The 13,785-nt window shown below is 36.1% G+C and overlaps 1 protein-coding gene across 1 annotated transcript in view; it reads right to left on the bottom strand.

Moving 5' to 3' along the window:
- LOC142345934 (uncharacterized) overlaps window positions 1-13,476 on the bottom strand; it is an 80,969-nt gene extending 67,493 nt beyond the window's left edge. Inside the window, exon 1 of the mRNA XM_075398400.1 lies at window positions 13,083-13,476. Coding sequence (XP_075254515.1) covers window positions 13,083-13,368 — 286 coding nt within the window. The 5' untranslated portion in view covers window positions 13,369-13,476. The remainder of the gene's footprint in view (window positions 1-13,082) is intronic.
- Window positions 13,477-13,785: the final 309 nt, after the last annotated feature.

Genomic DNA, 13,785 nt, shown 5'->3' with positions numbered 1-13,785 from the left:
GCAAAGATGCGGTGTTGAAAGAGATCTGCGATTGTGTACTGCAGGCTGATGAGGCCCGTTGTAAAGAAGTGAGCACATACATCCACTCCTTTTGGAAGGACTTACATGTGAAATCTGGGTGTCTGTGTGTTGATCAACGCGTGGCCATTCCAAACTCTATTAAGGAGGCGGTGCTTGAATCCATCCACATGACGCACCCGGGTAGTTGGGGGAAGATCTCTCTCTCTCTCTCTCAATATGCATGGTGGCCCTACATGCATAGGGAAATTTTAGCAAAAACATCTGATTGCGTCCCGTGTACAGATATTGGTAAGAATCTGAAACCTATCATACCAAAATCTAAATGGCACCCACACAAAGCTTGTCAAGAACCAAACGAAGAAATACAGATTGATTTTGGTGGTCCGATAATTAATGATAAAGATAAAGACATTTATTTCTTAACATGTATTGACCGTTATTCAAAATATCCAACAGTTAGAATATTCGACAATGCTAATGGGGTAAATGTAGTAAAATTTCTTCGTGATTATGCATATACTCATGGAATCCCGCGAACAATACGCTTAGACCAATTAACTTGTCTTGTAGGTAAACAAGTTACAAACTACTGTAACGAAAATAATATCGACATTCTCGACGCTCCGGTCGGTGATCATTGAGCTATTGGATTGGTGGAGCGAATGATCCAAACAATTAAAAGACGTTTATCTTGCATGAAAGCCGAAAATAATGATACATTTTCCACAGCTAAAGCAATAAAACAAATAGTCTCTGATTTACGATTAACTAAACAGAAAACAACAAAGATAACACCTTTTGAAGCTCATTTCGGTCGTCCTGCAAATACTCCTTTAAGGAATATTAGCACACTTCCATTAAGTCAAAATCTAACTTATGAAAAAATTGTTAATCACTATTTAGATGCTGAAACAGTTTCTGCGGAGGATTTGCTGGACGAAAATGGATGGATCAGTGCCAACAGAAGTGACATCGGAATTGAGTAAAAGATGTGTCAGGCCTCTTTAGATGCAGGTCAGCGCTATCGGGAATCCGACAACAAATAGTCCCGTTTCATTACTCATCCACAGATTACAGACCCTATACCAAGGACAGAACAGTCCCTTAAAGTCAAACTGGCCCGAAAACTACCACAAAAGAAACGAGCAAAACGACAGTTGGCGGTTCTGTACGAAGTACTAAAGCCTGGATCTTTCGTTACAAAGTCGTCACCAACAACGACGATCATCAACGAGCCTGGCAGAGCCCCAGTAAAGGTTCAAGATAGTGATCTTGCAAAATTTGGAACCAAGGCTGAAAGATCCACCAATTTGTGGGTATATGCTCAGCGACGCCCTGCTCACTACGAAAAGACCACAGAATTTAAGATCGCGAAACATAGTAACGATCTTAAGAAACAGAAGAGGGGCAAAATAAAAATCAGACACTGCCAACGGGACACTACATCGTTAGTATCATCTGTAAACTCGAATGTATCGCGTGCGCTAACAGTACGCAAACCGACCAAACCGCAGCTCAAAAGACGCCATAATGTTCTCACAGATGATATGCACGAAGATGTACCAACTCAAGACCAACCCTTAATTTCGATTGTACCGGCTCCACCTACACCTGCATCACAAGTACCCCCGCACAGGCACAGGACGACCAAACAAAAGGCCGCAAGCGCAATCGACCCCAATTTTATGGCTTCACAGATGCAGACATTTCCCCAAAAAGTTCCCTGGCTTCATCAAGTTCCGCTCAACCAAAGAAGCGCAAGAATAAAAAAGATAAGAAAATATCAAAAAAAACAGATCCGGTGGAAGCTCTTATTCAAACTGCCGAACAATCAAGAATCCCGTCACCACCCCGACCCGACTTACAATTGGGGCAAGTTTCACCAACGGACCCCAGAGTTAGATATTTTGAATATGAGCAAGAACGGGAAATGTCGGTTTGGGATGCAGAGAATGAACTTTAAGTCCAAAAACTCAGCAAAACTGCCTTAAACTACAATCATTTATTTGGTCTTGTTCCCGCCTCGCTGATCCAATTTTAATGTTCACTTCGATTTTAATTTATTACAGTTACTCTTCAATTGTTATTCTTTAATTTCTTCCAGTATTCGCCCTGCGAATCCATTCAATTCTGTGTGTGCATTTAAATTATTCAGTATAATGTATTCAGTTTACATGTTGAGAATTTGACGCGTATTCGCTTTACGCTTCCGAAAATTATTTAACAATTGTAGTATCTCTACATTTTGAGTTAAGTTATGTTCATCCCATTCAATTTCATGTTTCGTGTTGATTCTAAAAAATTGTAAAAACATTAAGTTTTTTTTGTCACGAGGGAAATGTGATACGTATGGATACCTAAATATATATCGAAACCTTTATGTGTACTAAATTATTTACCCTCTATGTCTATAATTATATCATGTGTTTTATAACTAAAAGTTATGACTTCTATTTAATCACCTATATTAATATTCCCGTTAGTCTACTAAATTATTTCATATTTTGTTCATGCTAGTTTTTTATTAGTAATCATAATTTCATTTAGTCAATCTGAATTCAAGTTACTCTGCAAACGCTCTTCATAATCCTAAGTTAAACTTAGCAGCAGATCCGCACCGCGTTTCCAATAATCAGAATTCGTAATAAACAATTAGTTGTGTATTCGCCCTGCAATTGCTAACACATTCTTGAGACAAAGTATTCGCAACGCGAATCCTAAACTACTCAAAAAGATTGAGTATAACAGGACCGCATAAAGGCATTCGAACAAAAAACCAATTCTCAAAAAAGATAACTTTCCTATTTGTCTCATTTGACATTTAAGCAAACAAGGCGGCTCGGTAATGTGCGATCGCACATAAAGTTCCGACCCAGCTCATCCACAATTTTGGCATAATTGTCTACCAAATGAGGAACAGATAGAAAAACACAAAAAATTCAAGTATTTTTCAAAACAAAAACTGGTGTATGAACGAAAAGATAGCCTCTAAAGCAAATAACTCGGTGGAGTAAAAAATGATGCATTAGATTGATGAGATATGCCGATATTAAGAAAGCGAGCGAAGACGAACGGCACAATCAAACAACTACAACAAACATTAATTACATCAAAAAATTTGTCCGTTTTAAAAAGCAAAACTTAAAAACAAAGTCAAAATAGCCTCAGATAAAACTGAAAAAAAACAAATTAACAAGTAATTCACCAGAAAAATGGCTATTCACCAGTTCATAATAAAGCTTGGTAACAACAATTAGATAAAAAAGAACAGAAACTTTAAAGTTCGAAAATTCGCTGAATTTAAAAAAAAAACAATTAATTTCAAAGTAATGAAAACCGTTAGGAATCAACTAAAATATCCCATAGGTCTACAATTACCAATGCTTCTATAGAAAGGAATTAAGAACTCTTGGTGTTCAATTTTTTGGGCAGTTACAAAAAGAACAACAAATAGACAACAAACTAAAAATCAATTAAAACTTGCCAGAAAATGCTTTGGAAGCCGTAAAGCCATACTGTGGCCCCCAAAATATGTTCAATTGCACCTTCTTCATACACCGATACTGTATTATCTGGCCCTTCATTACAGAAAACAAGCAACAATTAGAAAAAAAAGAAAAAAAATGCAAAATTGTGTAATACTTGTTTTCTTTGAAATAAATTTATTTCCAAAGACATGAAAGCCATTAATTACAAAATGAAAAAGTTTAATAAGTTCGTCCATTCTTCCAAAAGAAACCCTCGGGACCGTCAATAAACAGAACATGTCTTACGTCTAAAAAAGACCGTCAAATATGACAAAATTCATTTATAACAAAATTTAATTTACTTTTTTTTTTGTGAAAAACCAGTGTCGAAGCCAGTAAATTCATAACGAAGTCTTTAAAAACATTAGATTTTGTGACACCAGTCCCTTTTTAAACCTTCCCTTGACAAAAGAAATGTCATCTTAGAACTTTAATTAACGTGACCAGGTAAAAAACAGACAATAAAAGGAAAAGAATTGCGATATTGAATTTTTTTTTCATCTTGGAAAACAATTGTTTTCAAAGCCATGAATGCCATATCTATCATCTAATATCAGAACGTCGACTCATCTACTCTTCCAGGAAAAGCAAATCAAACTGGGTCATTGTACAGGAAATTAATTACGACTAAAAAGATAAAGTAAAAACTACACTAAAAGACAAAATTAAAAAAATTCAATTAAATTCTTCGATAAAGTATTGTCGAAGCGGTAAAGAACAACAATCTATATCTTTAAGGATTTAAGTATTATCAGTTGTGCGTTATTATGAACGCGAAAAATGTGATATATGAACTGGCAATAACATGATAATTTGACAAAATTAGAAAACATGAAAAATGGGCAAATACCTAAAAATTAAAAAAAGTTTGTGAAATCTAGTAGTATCAAAGCCAGAACACCGTAACTTAAGGCGTAAAACGGCAATAAAGACTAAATTAGAATTCAGCAGAAAGAAGGAGCATTCTTTGATTGCTGACACTAAGCTACAAGTTGACCAAAGTAAGAGATAAATGGAGGCAAAGTTCAATAAGCCATTATTTATTTAAAAACCAAATATTTTAAAAGTCAAAAGGACCATAAGCTTTCAAGCAATCAACTAGATAAATTAATTTCAAGCTAATTAGGAAGCCAATAGGACCTATAACTAGTGAGCTTTGATTTGGAAGGTTCTGTTATTTAATTAATATAAAATATAAATCGAATTTTTTTTTATAAAAAACCGACTGATGACAATCCGAATAATTTTTGGATTGTAACGGTCCAAGATTGGTACAGAACTAGTACTGCTAGTGTTGATTGTCTATTAGGAATATTTAATTTTCGGAATGTCATTGTAAAAAATCAAAAGTGAATGCTGCGTTTTTGATAATCAACGAATAAAGTTAGCAAAAAAACGGCAAAGTTTTCTTTGCATAGCGCTCTCAACGGAAGTTGAGGTGGAATTAGTCCCCTTTTCAGTCTACAAAGATTGTGTTAGTGGTGTTTGTGTGTGCACTTCCTGCAAATTTAATCAGAGTGGACTAAAGAAACTTATTTCGTTCTGCTTTTGATGAAAAAGTCTGAATTTTGTGAAATTTTTAGCCGGAATTTGTGACAAAAAAATCCAATGAAAATAGCCGACAATGTATTTTGTCTTTAAACCTAAAATCAACAACATTTTCATAAAAAAATTTTATTAATTTTTATCAAAATTGGCGAAATTTTAGTCAAAAATTCCGAAAAAAGGTGAATGAAATCAACGGAATTCACTCTATTTTCTCGAAAGTTTAAACCTCGATATCTCCCTGTCAAAAACGAACATCAAAAAAAAATCTTTTTAATTCCATATTCTATACTGGACAAGCTTTCTAATGATACTAGTCTCTACTCTCTACGATGAATATATCGATCGGCCAAAATTGACTGAACAAAAAAAAAAACCAGTTGAGTATATAGTTCCTCCCCCCCCCCCCCCCAAGAGGGGTCGGAACAAAAATACCATCGCTCTACATTTATGTGCTCATTTTTCAAAGAAAAAAAAGCAAAATAGTTGACCAGAACATTAGCAAAATCTGTTGAAATATTAGGCTAATGTGGGTGTCTCGGTCACTATTGAAGTCATTGTTGTTACCCCCTGCCTCGTCAGCACGTAGTCGTCTGCGCAAACGCAAGGCATTTTTTAAACCAGCAATCTATAATTGTTGCTTGACAATATTTTATCCTACTTTCAGTCACTCATGTGAACTATTTTGTTAGCCTATTATACAAGAAAAACGCGACAAAGTGATGAACCTCAATATTCCGCAATGAAAGAAATTGATGCTTTGCTTTGAAGCCATTTGAGTTTCGCCTATCCTGGGTTTTGCTCGAAGAAATCGTTTTGGGTCAGTGAAAGGTGAAAATACTGTAAAATAATGCTGCTTTTTAGAGATTTGTTCCGTGTTAACCAATTTCAACTCTTCAGCCAGCTATGCTGCATTAGACTCAAAAAACTTAGACAGGATTTAGTTTGATTCTGGTATCGTTTTGATCAACTAAGCTAAACAAAAGACATTGTTGTTAATTGAAAATTGAAGTTGCTCAATTGTTTGCACTGAACGACCGGCTTCTTTTTCTTCAGCCTGCGTTATGAAACCTGATGAAGATTTCGTTTCTTGGCATGAAGCAAAGACTAGTTTGAAGTGCAGGGTGTTGTCCGCCTAGGTCCAGATGTCTTTCAGAAAATTTTTCCTGTTATATTGAATGGAGCTCAAAGTCAAAGTGCGTCTGATGACGAATGAACTGGATAATTTATCTTAATTTGGGTTAATGAGGCCTCAAAATTTTTGGGGTGCCTGTGCTGACAAACAAATGCATTGTCCCTAAAGTTTCATTTTAGTCCAAGAACGAATGATCTCTCTTTTTGCGGCTCAGCTTCAATTTCTTTGAAGTTGTTCCTTGACTTGCAGACTTTCGGTAGTGCAGGTTTCAATCAATTCATCATTGTTGCTTTATGTTTTTCAGCTCAAAATCATTATGTCAAAACTGAATTTTTAGGTGATTGAACAGTTCGATAACTTCCGTTGGCGTTTCTACTGATTTGAGCAATCTGTTCATACCTATTTTTTGATTTGATGCGGTAGGGATGTTATGTCCGTTATCAACGCGGACTTGTTTGAGAGCACAGGTTACGCAGTTTAGTTACACTTTGTGAACAAAAAAAAATGCACAACTTTAATTTTTATTCAAATTCCGGTGTGGATTGGTCGTTTTCAAGAATCGCACTTGCAGAGCCATTGGTTCGCTACCAGCCATCAGTGATTTTTGTATCAAAAAGAATAAAATCTGAATATCGTTCCGGTCAACCGATGCGGTAATTCATCTCCGGATGGTTTCTTATCGTTCATGAGTAGTTCTTTAAGATTTGATGGAACAGTACAAGCTAGGCGTACTTTAGGTGTTGTAATTACAACAACCTATCTAGTGTATAATGATGCAATTTTTAAAGTTTCGGTCTCTTTGAAGTCTGCGCTCTAATCATCAGAGCTTATCCTGGCTGACCTTCAATTGTTTGGTAGAATCCGCTCTAAGGCAATGCAGAGCCTTCGCACTTCATAGCATTCTCCTGTTAACTTTGCCGTAAACCTTTCGTGCCTCCATTTTTTGCCTGGAGTCATTGAAGGTAATAATTTTGGATGCACAAGTTTCTAAATCGCACTAGATTTAGAATTTTCAGCCATTTTCAGATCTTGGGAGTGGTTCATCGACTTTATTGAAGTTGTTTATTGACTCACAGTCCTTTTTTTGCAGTCTTCAATCACTCCATCATGTTGCTTTAGGTTTGTCAGCTCAAAATCATTATGTGAATATTGGAATTTTTAGCTGACTGAACAGTTCGATAATTTACTTTGGCATTTCTACTGATTTGAAAAGATCTGTTCACACCCATTTTTTGTTGTTGATTTGATGCGGGAGGGATTCTATGTCCGTTATCAATGCGGATTCGTTTGAGAACACAGGTTACGCAGTTTAGTTACACTTTGTGAACCAAAAAAATTGCACAACTTTAATCTTCAATCAAATTCCGGTGTGGATTGGTCGTTTTCAAGAATCGCACTTGCAGAGCCATTGGTTCGCTACCAGCCATCAGTGATTTTTGTATCAGAAAGAATAAAATCTGAATATCGTTCCGGTCATCCAATGCGGTAATTCATCTCCGGAGGTTTCTTATCGTTCATGAGTAGTTCTTTAAGATTTGATGGAACAGTACAAGCTAGGCGTACTTTTGGTGTTGTAATTACAACTTGTTCCCAAAAATTACCTTTTTTCTAATTTGATCATTATCGTGACAAATCCCATCCCAAGAAATCTATCTAGTTTCTGTTGATGCAAACTTTTAAAGTTTTGTCCTCTTTGAAGTCTGCTCTCTAATCATTAGAGCTTATCCTAGGCTGACCTTCAATTTTTTTGGTAGAATACTCTCTAAGTCTATGCAGAGCATTCGCGCTTCATTGCGCTCTCCTGTTAACTGCGCCGTAATTTTTTTGAGCCTCCCCTTTTTGGCTGGACTCACTGAAGGTAATACTTTTGTGAGCACAAGTTTCTAAATTGCACAAGCCTTAGATTTTTCAGCCATATTCAGATCTTTGAAGTTGGTCATTGATTTCTTTGCAATTCCTCATTGACTTGCAAAATTTTGGTATTGCAGGCTTCAATCACTTCATCATTTTTGCTTTATGTGCAAATTCAGCAAACATTCCTTATTTGAAAACTGACTTTTTAGCTGACTGAACAGTTCGCTAATTCTTTTGGCGTTTCCACTGATATGGGCGATCTGTTCATACCAATTTTTTTACGACTTTGATGCAGTAAGGATGCTATAATCTGTAATCTGTGCGGACTCGTTTGAGAGCACAGATTACGCAGTCTTGTTAAACTTTCCGAGCCAAAAAAAATTGCACAACTTTAGTCTTCATTCAGATTCCGGCGTTGATCTGTCCTTTTCCGAAATCGCATTTGCAGAGCCATTGGTTCGCTATCAACCGTCAGTTATGTTTTGATCTGAAAAACTAAAATCTGAATATCGTTCATTTCAACAAGTGCGGTAATTCATGCGGGAGGTTTCTTCTCATTCAGGAGTGACTCTTTAAGATTTGAAGGAACAGTGCAATTTAGGCGTACTTTGGGTGTTGTAAGTACAACTTGTCCCCAAAAATTATCTATTTCTTCTGATTTAATCATTATCCTGACTTATTCGGTCCCAACAAATCTATCTAGTATCTGTTGATGCAATGTTTGAAAATTCCCGTTTCTTTGAAGTGAGCGCTCTAATCATTAGAGCCGATCTTAGGCTGACCTTCAATTTATTGGTAAATTCCTCTCTAATTGATTCCACAGCATTCGCACTTCATAGCACTCTCCTGTTAACTTCTCCGTAAACCTTTTGTGCCTCAAACTTTTGCCTGGAGTCATTGAAGATAATAATCTTGGAAGAACAAGTTTCTAAATCGCACAAGATTTAGAATTTTCAGCCATTTTCAGATCTTGGAGGTTGTTCATCAACTTCATTGAAGTTGTTTATTGACTTTCAGTCCTTCTTTTTTTGCAGCCTTTAATCACTCTATCATGTTGCTTTAGGTTCTTCAGCTCAAATTCATTATGTGAATATTGGAATTTTTAGCTGATTGAACAGTTCGATATATTACTTTGGCATTTCTACCGATTTGAGTGATTTGTTCACAACCATTTTTTTGTCGAATTGATGTGGTAGGGATGATATGTCCGTTATCAATGCGGATTCCTTTGAGAGCACAGGTTACGCAGTTTAGTTACACTTTGTGAACAAAAAAATGCACAACTTTAATCTTCATTCAAATTCCGGTGTGGATCTATCCTTTTCAGGAATCGCACTCGCAGAGCCATTGGTTCGCTACCAGCCGTCAGTGATATTTGTATCTAAATAATAAAATCTGAATATCGTTCCAGTCGACCAATGCGGTAATTCATCTCCGGATGGTTTATTATCGTTCATGAGTAATTCTTTAAGATTTGATGGGACAGTGCAAGCTAGGCGTACTTTAGGTGTTGTAATTACAACTTGTTCCCAAAAATTAGATATTTTCTTCTGATTTAATCATTATCTTTACTAATCCGATCCCAACAAATCTATCTAGTGTCTGTTGATGCGAGTTTTCAAAATCTCCGTCTCTTTGAAGTCTGCGCGCTAATCATTAGAGCTTATCCCAGGCTGACCTTCAATAGTTTGGTAGAATCCTCTCTAAGTCAATACACAACATTCGAGCTTCATTGCGCTCTCCTGTTAACTGCGCTGTAAATCTTTTGTGCCTCCACTTTTTGGCTGGATTCACTGAAAATAATAGTTTTCGAAGCACAAGATTGTAAAATTCACAAACTTTTGATTTTTCAGCCATTTTCAGATCTTTGAAGTTGTTCATTGACTTCTTTGAAGTTCTTCATTGACTTGCAGTTCTTCTTTTCTGCAGGCTTCAGTCAAACCATCATGATGTTTATGTTTTTCAGCTCAAATTCATTATGTGAAAACGGAATTTTCAGCTGATTTAACAGTTCGATAATTTACTTTGACGTTTTTACTGATTTGAGCGATCTGTTCATACTTCTTTTGTCATTGATTTGATGTGTTAGGGATGATATGTCGGTTATCGATGCCGAGTCGTTTGAGAGCACAGGTTACGCATTTTGGTTACACTTTGTGAACCAAAAAAATTGCACAACTTATGTCTTCAAACAATTTCTGGTGTGGATCTGTCCTTTTCAGGGATTGCACTTGCAGAGCCATTGGTTCGCTAGCAGCCGTCAGTGATATTGCTATCTGAAAATTTAAAATCTGAAAATCATTCCAGTCAACAAGTGGGCTAATTCATCTCCGGATCGTTCCTTATCGTTCAGAAGTAATTGTTTACAGTGCAAGCGAGGCTTACTTTGGGTGATGTAAGTACAACTTGTTCCCAAAAATTACCTACTTCATTTTTTTCAATCATTATCCTGATTAATCCGGTCCCAACAAATCTATCTAGTGTCTCTTGATGCATATTTTTAAGTTTTACGTCTCTTGGAACTCTGCGCTCTAATCATTAGAGCTGATCCTGGGCTGACCGTCAATTGTTTTGTAGATTCCTCTCTAATTCAACCGACAGCAATCGCTTTCCATAGCATTCTCCTGTTAATTTTGCCGTAAATCTTTTGTGCCTCCAATTTTTGCCTGGATTCACTGAAGATAATAATTTTGAAAGCACGAGTTTCTAAATCGAACAAGTTTAGATTTTTCAGCCATTTTTTAGATCTTTTAAGTTGTTTATGGACTTCATTGAAATTGTTCATTGATTTTCAGATTTTCGGTATTGCAGGCTTCAATCACGTCATCATTATTTCTTTATTTTTTTCAGCTCAAATTCATTACGTGAAAACGGAATTTTTAGCTGATTTAACAGTTCGATAATTTACTTTGACGTTTCTACTGATTTGAGCGGTCTCTTCGTACCCACTTTTTGTCGTTGACTTGATGCGGTAGTGATGTTATGTCGGTTATCAATGCCGACTCGTTTGAGAGCACATGTTAGGCAGTTTGGTTACACTTTGTGAACCAAAAAAAATGCACAATTTATGTCTTCAAACAAATTCCGGTGTGGATCTGTCCTTTTCAGGGATTGCACTTGCAGAGCCATTGGTTCGCTACCGGCGGTCAGTGATATTAGTATCTGCAAAAAACTCAAATCTGAATATCATTCCAGTGAACCAGTCGGTGATTAATCTCCGGATGGTTTCTTATCGTTCGGAAGTAATTGTTTACAGTGCAAGCTAGGCGTACTTTGGGTGTTATAAGAACAACTTGTTCCCAAAAAACCTACTTCTTTTGTTTTAATCCTTATCTTGACTAATCCGGTCCCAACAAATCTATCTAATGTCTGTTGATGCAAGTTTTTAAGATTTCCGTCTCTTTGAAGTCTGCGCTCTAATCATTAGAGCTGATCCTAAGCTGACCTTCAATTAATTGGTAGATTCCTCTCTAATTCAATGCATAGCATTCGCACTTCACTTCGCTCTCCTGTTAACTGCTCCTTAAAGCTTTTCTGGCTCCACTTTTCTCCTGGTTTCAGTGAAGCTTTTTGGAAGCCCAAGTTTTTTAACCGCGCAAGGTTTAGATTTTTCAGCCATTTTCAGATCTTTTCTGCAGGAGAAAAGAAAAACAATGTGTTTTTGTCCACTGACTACCCGTTCTGATTCTTAACAATAAAATTGACTTTATGTTACTATCTTGTAGTCCAATGGTCTTTGAAATCCATAGTCAACTTGAACCTAATAATTGCCAACATCATTTAGATTGATGCTTCTGATTGGAGAAAACTGAACTTGTTTAAATTGTGTTTAAAAATGTTCCGCTCAAACTTAGTTTTATACAATTGATGGCGACTGTAAAAGTGCCTAAAATGAGTGCTGTTTTGTAAGTCATCATTTTTTGGAAATTATTTTTTCTTCAGAAGTGCTTTGTATGTTGGCTGTTTTAGTCGTAGTATGGGTACCTGAGGCCTACGACTACTCTTGAACGCTTTTTTGGCAGAAAGAGGCATTTGATTTTTTATCCATGTTATCAAGTTATCAGACACCAATTTCTTTTTTGAAATTCACAGTGGACTTTAAATGTATTGGATTGTTCGCTACACTAATTGAAAACACAAATTCAAACACAAATTGAAAAAAGTTTATTTTTTGCCAAAAGACGTTAAGAATACGTTAAATTCTTCGAAATACGTTACGTCGAAATACGAAGTAAAATACGTTTGGATGCTTCTACGGGTTTAAATGGTCCTGCCGAAGGCCTTGTAAATGGTCTAATCTTTGGTCTAACCAATGGTCTTAGCATTAATCTGACCACGGTTTGACTACAGACCGTGGTTCGATCCGGCCCCTAATCTTTTTGATCCGGCCCCTATTGTTTGTTATGTTCTTGAAAAGATTCTATTCACTCTGGCCAAGAGTCACTGATTTTTTTGGTCGGCTGAGAGCGGCCAAATTTTTGTCATTCGGCTAAATACCTACTTCGTGGTAGAGTCCATTTTCTCGGGAATCGAGTGTATTAGCCATGACCTGTCTTGGGTCGTCGAATCTATTTGCATGATCTATTTTGATTTCGTGAGCAACGGTTTTTTGTTTCCTTTAATTACCAAAATATTTTGAATTGTAATCTTCATTGAAATTAAACATGGACCAAGTTGATAAGAACATAATAAAATTCTGCGAAACATCATAGGAAATTGGTTTCATTCTTACCAATAGGATATAACGATTTTGCTGAGTTCTTTGCAAAAAAAATAAAGAACAAAGGTTTGCCACGATAATGAGCAAGCCGTTATCAAGATAATACCAATGCACGTCAAGATTTGGTGTCGTAAGAGAAGAGTGACCAATAATTAATATAATCATTCAAAATTTTTAAAGCATTCTTTTTTCCAGTGCGTTGTTGATTTTGCCTATATTTTATCACCTGCTAAAATCCAAGAAAATCTAAAGAGAGTGTGAATGTATCAAAAGTGTGTACCTTTCACGGGTGATTGCAATGAGTTGTCTCTCATAAACATACAGTGGGCAGCTGTTAAAAGATACTCTTTATGAACCAGGGTCGACCCACACGTATTGGTTTCATGCATGTACGCCTCCAGTCTCCGTACGCTCAAATGGAAAAAGAAAGGGTACCTTTTTTCGGGCGCCCGTGGTCCGCCAATTATTGCCCGTTTTCCAGCGATGCTCTCTCCAAGAGACATTGTGAGAGTATATAAAGCAAAAACACTGAAACTAAAAATCAAGTTGTTTGAAATAGGCTCCATTTTCACTCAAAAACTGAAAATACGACTCAATGTTTTAGTTGTCAGTTTTTATTTCTCAGTGTTTTTTTTCAGAGCTCTGCTTTTAAAGCATATCAACAATCATGTTGGAAAAATAATTTTTGTTTAATCTGGTTTCAGAGCTGAATCAAAGAAAGCAAAAATTTGAGTAATACGATAAATGGTTTTTGTTGCTTTCCTCTTCAAAAAAGAGCAGAGAAATCAATTTTGTTCGTGTTCGATAAAAAACAATAATTTTATTGGGTTATCTATTTTAAGTTGAAACATTTTGTTAAAAAATAGGCTATATAATCACTTTTTGTAATTGCCACACTTAGTTCAATTTTTTTCGTTTGAAAGGATCTGTGAAGACATTGCGAAGTAGAAACTGTTCCCTCAGTTAGATTAAAATCTTAAAAC

Source organism: Convolutriloba macropyga, chromosome 9 (assembly GCF_964194025.1).
Source record: "Convolutriloba macropyga chromosome 9, txConMacr16.3, whole genome shotgun sequence".
Taxonomy (NCBI): domain Eukaryota; kingdom Metazoa; phylum Xenacoelomorpha; order Acoela; family Convolutidae; genus Convolutriloba; species Convolutriloba macropyga.
The sequence above is the reverse complement of the archived record's forward strand: the minus strand, read 5'-3'. Positions and strand labels throughout refer to the sequence as shown.